This window comes from Mus caroli, chromosome 13 (genome assembly GCF_900094665.2).
Source record: "Mus caroli chromosome 13, CAROLI_EIJ_v1.1, whole genome shotgun sequence".
Classification (NCBI taxonomy): Eukaryota; Metazoa; Chordata; class Mammalia; order Rodentia; family Muridae; genus Mus; species Mus caroli.
In genome coordinates, this window is record NC_034582.1 from 16,053,141 (window position 1) to 16,062,703 (window position 9,563).

At 43.4% G+C, this 9,563-nt stretch overlaps 1 protein-coding gene across 1 annotated transcript in view; it reads left to right on the plus strand.

The window, feature by feature from the left end:
- The first annotated feature begins 4,952 nt into the window (after positions 1–4,952).
- The window catches only part of Aoah (acyloxyacyl hydrolase), a 202,897-nt gene continuing 198,286 nt past the window's right edge, over positions 4,953–9,563 (plus strand). Inside the window, exon 1 of the mRNA XM_021180609.2 lies at positions 4,953–5,245. Within this exon, the coding sequence (XP_021036268.1) occupies positions 5,122–5,245 (124 nt within the window). The 5' untranslated portion in view covers positions 4,953–5,121. The remainder of the gene's footprint in view (positions 5,246–9,563) is intronic.

Consider the following 9,563-nt stretch of genomic DNA (forward strand, 5'->3'; position numbering starts at 1 on the left):
TACTCACTGATCTCCACATACTCCACACAAGGCCTGGGCACCTCATCATCTCTCTAATGCATGCAAAGTAGCCTCCCAGGTCCGTCAGACAGACTCCTGTTAGCACTGCCCTTTTGCCACTCTGCCTCTCACTGCCATATGTCTGGCTCACCAAAAGCCCAGCAGCACATGTGTGTCCTTCATTCTTGCTCTCCTCCCTCCATTCTACCTCAGCTTCTTTCCTTTAACTAATGGCCAGGAGATGAAAAAGCTTTTACTTGATAGACCTGATCCGCCTTCCAGACAGTTTTGTCATAAATGAACACTTTTCTCATAAATATATTTCCAGGGAGGAATATGTGTGTGTGTGTGGGGGGGGGGAGTTACACACACACAAGGAGGAAGCTATCGAGTGTCTTTCTCTCTCCATATCCTAGCTGTTGAGATACAGTCTCTCACTGAAGCTGAAGTCCCTCCCTCACCCCCTGCCTTATGGCTATGCCAAAGGCTGTCAAGCCCCCAACATCAGCAGTTACCCCATCTGTCTCTTGGTGCGGGCATTCTAGCAAAGCATAGTTATACCCAACTTTCATATACATGCTGAGGATTTGAACTCAGGTCCTCTTGCTTTCACAACAACCACTCTCTTAACCGCTGAACCATGTCCCCAGCTCGCTCTGATGTGTTTCTGAAAATTGATCAAGAGCATCATAAAACTCTAAACTGAAACTCCATTCTAAAGCTTTAAACTAAAACTCCACTCTAAAGCTCTAAATTAAAATTCCATTCTAAAACTCTAGAATGCCAATGTGAATGATTAGGTGAGTGATAGGTTGGAGGGCAGGACAGGGGTATCAGAGCACAAACCCTATTGGGCAGTTTTCAGGACCCTCATTCTATTGCTACATTCACAAGGTGTGGAGGAGCTCAGGATTATTTCTGGTAACTGGCTCTTCACTGGTATGCCTAATAGGAGTGAGTTGCCCTGGTCTCCACATTTTTCCACCAGTAGGAGTACCCACAGGTGACACCTCATGAATTCATCAATAAAAACTCACCTTTCACACATAAGGGTCACTACCACTTACTGAAAACATATTTCTCTGGGCTTCTCTGAATCCCTATTAAACACTGCAGTTTTGAGCTTGCATTATTAAAATAAAGCTTTTAAAATGTACCTGAGTTAATGTGTAAAATGTTAAAATTCAGTATATCACTACAGAAAGGCAATGCTGGTTCATTGCCAGATCTACATTTTAAATGAATGACTTTTTAATTGATGCATAGCCATTGCACATACTTGTGAGGTACCATGTGACATTTCAATATGTGTATACAGTGGGTGATGACCACATCCTGGTAGCGGGCATATATACCATCTCAGATCTTTGTCATTCTCTGTTGGTAGCTTTACATTTAACTAGCATTAACATTTAGAGATTTAAAATACACTCTCTTAATCATCATAATAGTGCTATAATATTGGCATGATAAGCAGCACTTTGTAGTTAAATAAAGGACTGGAAAAATGACTCTGTAAGAGCATTTGTTACTCCATCAGAGGACCCAGGTTTGGTTCCCAGCATCCACATCAGGTGGAGAACTAAAACTCCCAGGGGATACATCTTCTTCTGACTATATGTAGTGCACATACATCTATTCAGGCACACAATCGTATACATAAAGTGTGAATGAAGAGATAGATGATAGATAGATAGATAGATAGATAGATAGATAGATAGATAGATAGATAGATGATAGTTTCAGGATGCACAGTTACTAAGGGGAAACTATGACAGTGGGTTGAGTTTCCCCATCTGACCTCTGGAGCTCTTTTAGAAAGTCCAAATTCTTCCTTGCCAGGATTAATTTACCAGCTCCTGAGCAGAGCAGGCATGGTATAGAAAGGGTCTCAGGCTAGGGAAAGTGCCCTCTACAGCAGGTCTGGGTCTAGCCAGTCAGCATGACAAGTCGGGAGCCAGACCAAGGAGAGAGCAGTAGAAACCTGGGCACAGAGCGAAAAGGCTGAGCCCAGAAGTTCCCTGTAGCACCACCAGCTTCTACCTTGTCTTTCCTCACCTACATTTGTCTCTACTTCTTTTCCTGATGAGAAGCAGAGGCCATCATTGCAATCAGATGTTTCCTGACTCAAGTGGAACAAGCCAGAACCACAGTTGCAGTTTTCAGGATCACAAACCCCCAGCCTCCCCCTGCTGAGAAGAAGGTGGAGGTTTGCCTCTGAGCAGAGAAAGGAAAAGTGCAGCAAGGAAGAAATCTCAGGACTTCTCAGGAACCGACTTCGAGACCCCAAATGAGAGCATCTGACAGCAGTGCTCCTCTGGGGGTATCACCCGGGAGCCCCTCAGTTCTTACAAACCTCAGGTGGCCCCAAGTCTTTTCACCAGTTTGATCAGAGGTATAAGTCATCTGTACACCTGATGAACGAATGGAGTCCTGGTAGGAAATACAGCCACCCCTCTGAGAGCCATGACTTTTGTGACCACTGAGGTTTGGTTAGTGGAGGATGTGCGTGTATATGTTGCTTCTTGTGTCAGTAACACCGTTTGCCCATTTCTGGGTTCCTTTGGTACTGCCCACTCAGTGGTCATGTGTGAAAAGCCATGTATTGAGTGTCTGCTATACAGTAGGTATTACTCTCTGAAGGGAACCATCCTTTTCTAGCAGAGGCATGTCACCTGCTGAGAGGGTAAGGGACTTGCTTACTCTGAAGAGATAAGTCAGGGTCTCTTACTATACCAACTTAAAGCCCAAGCATACCAGATGCGTTCAAAGTTTCCAAGTCATGGGCCGGTTGTAGGTGGAGCTGACTGATCACATAGCAATGATGAAGTACATACAACTTGCACAGCCCCTGACCCTGAGGTTTTCCATGCTTGCATGCAGCTGGGCACTGAGACTACCAGATTCTCAGGCCAATTTCAAATGCTTTTCTGGAACATGCCTGCAGTCTCTGGGTCAGACAGACCTGATCATGAACTCTGGAAGACTGACTGGCCCAGAAAAGATGTTTCAATCATTTCTGCCTTTTTGTGTTTGTGGCATTTTCCCAAACATTGCATGTTGCTCTGCAACTATCATAGAACCTTAGAATCTCTCCATGCTTGCCCTGGGCCGCAGTTAGTTGCGTTTCCACTTGGGAAATAGCCAGAGCTTTGATTTACTCCACATTTACTCCTTACTGGCATGGGGCTTCAGGTTCAACATTACCTGAATGCTCATAGTATCCCTATACAGTTATATATACTACCATTACCCAAGGTAGCTGGGAAAATGGAGAAAGGAAGTTGGCTCACATGTCTCCAGCCGGGTGATTTCCACTTGGCGGTCTCTCTGGGCCAGAACTTCTGAGTCCCTTGGCAGATCACTGCCGCCAGCCCCATGCAACAACCGTCCACCCCACGGTCAGCCGCCAAAACACCCATCTACCCGGTAGAATCAAAACTCTTAAAGCTTATAATTAACCAGTAAAGATTTATGTATCAATAAATTCTCAATTTACAAGATGTCAGTACAATAACTTCAGAACCAAATGATAATGATAAGAACTTTATCCCAATTATTCTAACCTTATGATATCACAACTACCTATGGCTGGTTAAAGCCACAGCGGTTTACATCCGCTTTCATCTTGGCCTTCCTTTTCTCCCCTCTTTCCTAAGATCCTAAGATGCTCTCCAGCTCTGCAATACTTAGCCCCGCCTCCCTTTTCACTGTCCAATCACTGGCCTCCTGCTTCCCTAACATTTTAGTGTGATTGGATTGGGAAAATCCTGCCTCACCTGCACTCAAGGTCAAGTCAGTATCAACTGGCAGTGCTAATTGTCCTCAGAGGAGAGAAGGAGACATGATAGGGGGTGGCCAGAGTGTGTGTGTGTGTGTGTGTGGAGTGGGGATTGACGATGGATTTGATATATTGAATACATGTATGAAATTGTAAAAAAAAATGCTATTCTATTAAACAAGACAATGCTAATAAATTTAACTAACATGAATTAACTAAGTCTGTAATAAGCTTTTCTCAGAGCCAAAGCAAGAAGGGACAGTCATATGACTCTTATCTGGACTGAGGTACTTTAGCCTCTGAGCTTGTCTGAGTGTTTGGTATATTCGATTAAAAAATACCAAAACATTTATTTTTTAAGTCCCCTTTTCCAGATTGCTTTCCTCAGAAAAGCAGTGCCAAATCCTTGACTTCAAAGCAGAAAAATCAGTCTCTTAAATGTGAGCAAATGGCCCTCAGGTGGAAAACATAGCGTATCTCCAAATTCTCAGGGAAACGATGCAGCCTGCCCAGGCAAGTCAACATGAAGCAGCTAGCGCACACATCTTTTCTTCTTATTAGATTTAAGATCTAGTCCTGCTGACTGCTCATTGTTTTCTGCATACCCAATAGAAGACTTTAAGAAAGCTGGGCCCTGCAAGAAATACTCTTTCTTTGCTAGAGGAAAGTCACCACTGACCAGAAGGCTCTCTGACAAAGCAACGAGTCCATCCCCACACATGCAGCCAGTTAGAAGAAAGCTAAATAAGTTTAAATATTATTCTGCATTACACTTTATAATCATAATTATTCTACATTACAACTATAACTTCTTCACTATGTGGGTGCTACCAATGTGATTGCTGAAGGGCTGGCTGTGTGCAGGTGGTGTTAAGTTTTCTTCTTAGGTTTTAGTTTACATTTCATTTCATTTTGTAAGAATGAAACAGGAAGAACCTCTCTGTTCCAACCCAACAGAGTGCTTCGGGCAAACCTCAAGATTCATGTGGTCACTGACTTCAGCCAGAGGCTGGAAGTACTGTTTCTGTCAATGTGCAACTCGGGTGTTTCTTTTTCCTGAAGTCTTTGCTCAGAGGGACTGCCTAACTAGGACTTCTCCAGCCCTTCCAGATCTGGACATCTGAATTTCTCTCAGACATTGCAGAATAGCCACTGTGTGTGTGTGTGTGTGTGTGTGTGCATGTGCGCGCATGCAGACACGTGCTCTCTTGCATCACACTTGTTGCACAGTGTGCTCGTGGCAGTGTGCATTGGGGTGTGGTAACTACAGAGGGGCCAAGCAAGGTTGAGAAGTGGAGTTATCTTGTGGTCCAAGAGTGCTGCTCCTGGTACGGCTCAGGATGAAGTTTCCCTGGAAAGTCTTCAAGACCACCCTTCTGCTTCTTCTGCTCTCTCACTCATTGGCCTCTGTGCCCTCTGAGGACCAGCCAGGTGACAGCTACTCCCATGGCCAAAGCTGTTTAGGTATGTACATTTTAATTTTGTCTATGTGTTCATAACAATGAGGTCTGGTACTTTGCTTGCACAATAATTCCTCAACATCAAAATTAGATGTGGTGGTACATACCTGTCTATATTTCTAGCACTAAAGGAGATGGGGTAGGAAGATCACCAGATGGAAGATAGTCTGGGCTATATAGTGAGACCCTGTCTCAAAGGTAAGCAAACAAAAAGCCCCCTTCTGTGATGGGGAAGGTGTTCTTTTGGATCAGCTCCATTCGTATCTGAAATTTTCAGTTCTCGACATGATGCTGAATTTAGACATCTGGACTGCATTGCTCTCCTCCTCCTCCTCTTCCTCCTCCTCCTCTTCCTCCTCCTCCTCTTCTTCTTCCTCCTCCTCCTCCTCTTCCTCTTGCTGGTTTGTTAGTGCCTCTTACCTAGCCTTCTCCATACTGTTGTGCTCTCCTTAGTTGACAGGGATAATAACATAGACTTCATTGGGGAACTGTGAAAACTGAGACCCTGCATGTGTATCTGTGACATTCGTACACAGTAAGGGCTCATCCCCTCAGCATCCTTCAATCTTTTTAGGGAATTTAGCTATAGTGACCTGACAGAAACTCTGAGCACTGACTGAGATCTGGCTTTGTGACTTCTTCTTCACAGGAACATTTTATTTCCAAATTCTCTCTGTATTTGCTTTACATCTTCCGAGGACAGTGGGGAATAAGGTGAAACCTTCTATGCTGGCCAGTTTTATGTCAAATGTGACATACGCTGAAGTCATCTGAAAGAACCTCAACTAAGAAGCCTCAATCAGACTGCCAAGCCTGCAGGACATTTTCTTAATTAGGAATTCATGGAGTAGAGTCTAGTTCATGGTGGGTGGGTTGTTGCCTAGGCTCTGTTGTCCTGGGTTCTCTATGAAAGCAGGCTGAGCAAGCCATGAGGAGCAAACTAGTAAACAACTCCCCTCCACAACCTCTTCATCAGCTCCTGCATCCAGGTTCCTTCCCTGTTTGAGTTCCTGCCCTTTCTTCCCTCAGTGATGGACTGTTACCTGGAAGTGTAAACTGAGATAAACCCTTTCCTCCCGCAAGTTGCTTTGATTGTGGTGTTTCATCACAGCAATGGTAACCCTAGCCAGGACAACTTCCATATTCATACTATACAATGGACATGTAGCAGAAGAGGGGACTGAGATAGCATGGGTAGTGGAGTTACATAGACTCAGAACTAAGAAACAATTACTAGTAAGCAGACTCAATATGGAGTCCTGCCCAAAATTCATCCTATGGATAGCTGTGGTGGCCAAGTACTACACACAGGGAACCTGGGTACAAGTTCTGACACTTAGGAGTTCTGTGTAGAGGCAATAACAAAAAGTCTGACTTAGTCAGGTTTTGACAAAACCATGATCTTATTATACACACCAGGGAATGTGTCTCTAGAGGAAAAGCCTTCTTTTAAAAATAGCATTCAAAGAACCTGATTCATTGGTTCCTTTGGAACCAGGTCTAGGATGAGGGGTCATCTTTACTTAGTTTCCTAAAGTCACAGCTTGCTGCCATTCTATTTTTTCAAAGCTGCTTCAGGCTTATCAAATGAAGTCCACCAGGGAAAGTCTCCAGGAGTTACTTCTGTTTCCAGGAGGCTACAAATGGGTTTAGTCTAGTAATCTACCGTGATATCCCAAGACCTTCACACCAGTAGAGTAGACACAAGGTTCCCATTTCCTTCCCTGCCAGGTCCCCAGCAAGGCTGTGGATTGTTGGAAGCCATGTTAAGAGAATTCCAGGAATATGCTCTGTATATCCACTGTTGCAGAACAAATGAAAATAATAGCCATTTGTTGCAGCATGTTTTTATTTTATTTTATTTTTTTCAGTAAGGAATTTGGATACAGCCTGGATGGTGATTTTCTGTGCCACGTAGGTAGAGGTCAATGGGTTAATGGGTCTGAAACTAAGATAGCTTACACACACACACACACACACACACACACACACACACATACACACACACACACCTGATCCTTCCTGTTCCCATCCACATCCACTCCCAGTCCACCCACAAAATCTATTCTATTTCCCTTTCCCAGGGGAGTCCATGCATCCTTGCTAGACTCCTCCTCTTCACCTAATCTCTCTGAGTCTGTGGATTATAGTTTGAATACCATTTATTTAACAGCTAAAATCCAATTACAAGTAAATGTATGTTATATTTGTCTTTATGGTTCTAGGTTACCTCACTCAAGATGATTTTTGTCTTGTTTCATTCATTTGACTGCAAATATCATGACATAATTTTTTAAACCACTTGAGTAATACTCCATTATGTAGATTACCACCTTTCCCTTATCCATTCTTCAGCTGAGGGACATGTAGGATTTTTCCAGTTTCTGGCTATTATGAATAAAGCAGCAATGAACATGATTGAGCAAGTATCCTTGCGGTAGGATGGAACATCCTTTGGGTATATGCTCAAGGGTGGTAAATCTGGGTCTTGAAGTCGATTGATTCTCAATTTTCTAAGAAAGTGCCATATTTGTGTCTATCATGACTCTCCAAGTTTGTACATCCCTAGCAATGGAGTATAAGCATAGTGACTGTACAAGGTTACACACCCTCTGTTCCACAGCCTCACCCGCTGTCACTTGTGTCATTGATCTGACAAGTTCCTGTCTGCCAGGAAGTTACCACCCAATTTAGAGAAAAATGTAAAGATGGCTCCTGCTCTGCAGTCCCCAGCACTTCAAAAAATGCATGTCCTATACATGTAATATATATTTATAGCATATGTAATTTTGGGTAAATATAAATAATGACTCCTATGTCCTTTTCCAAGGATCCTTAATATATTTATCTGTCCTCTCTCCCTCCCCCTCCATATTACCCTCCATCCTTCCTCCCCAGTTAAAGCCCCCCATTTACCCATTTTCCCCTTCATATAACCTATGCCTTGATGTTCCCCACTCTCTAGCTCCCCACTTCTTGGTCCTTCTTCACTTTCCTAGTTCCAGGGGCTATTCTAGGTTTCCTATTCATATCCTAGAGCTAAGAACCACAAACGAGCACCTGCACTGTTTGCCTTTCAGAGTCTGAGTTCCTCCAGTCAGTATAATATGTTCCAGTTCCATCCATTTACCACCAAATCTCATGATATTTTAATGGAGGTTTCTTCTGGGGATTCATATACAGGTCCCATGTCAAATGTATATCTGGCTAATTTTTTCTTTATTCTGTGAGTTTCTCTTCACTTTTATTACTGTGCCCCCTCTAGAAAAACCAATTGTTTTATTTGATGAGACCCTAATTTTTATCTCTTGTGCTCCTGGGCCATATCTAATAGATCCATTTTAAGATGCTTTTGTCAGTGTATCACTCTGTCTTCTGTATGTTAATTCCTTTATCGTTGTTGCCAGACACGGAATCCCTAAGCAGCATGTGGCAACCAGGCAGACCAGGCAGACAATCCCTACTAAGACTGTAACCAAGAGGAGTCAGATTGGGCCTGAGACAAGTTCAGGGGCTGTATGCATGGTCGGCAGGTGTGTCGCCCCAGATTTGGTTCCTGCTGCTCCCAAATAAATAAAGAAATCCAACTGATTTAAGACGAGTATGAAAAGAAGAAAACTTTCTTAGGATAATCGAAGGAATGAGGCTTAGAATCAAAAGTCAGAGAAAGCACACATCCTAAAAATCAAGCTAGGTGTCAGGAAATGGTAAGCTCCAGGCACCTGGGCATCCTCTCTTCTGACCTCTCAGAGCTGGCTCTGCTGATTCTGTTCTGCACATGAACTGTTTTCGGTGCTCTCTGAACTTTGGTCAGCTCTGTGTGTTGGTACTCCATCTGATTGCCAATCCCAGTTTTATAGCAGAGAATACCTGGGCTGTCATCATACCACTGAATAAGAGGCAAATAGGAGTAATGAAAGACCTAGGTGCAGATACAGACCCCAAAGGGGTGGGGTTGTTGCAACGGAGCAGACACTCCAAAAGGAGTCACCACAGAAGGTACCAGGCTACTGAGCAATATCCCATTACAGACAAACAGGAGCCTTGTATTGGGGTACTGAACACTATACCTGCAAACACAGGTCTGCTTCAGAGCTAGCTGTAGGAATTCCATGTCATTCAGTAGACATCCCATCTGCCCTCTGGACTATGTGCTGCCTTTCCAAAGGTTATAGAATCAGAAATAAGACAGGTTCATTTTGTAAATCATTAATTTCAGTACGGGATGATATTTTTTTAATTTTTAATATTTTTATTACATATTTTCCTCAATTACATTTCCAATGCAATCCCAAAAGTCCCCCATACCCCCCCACTTCCCT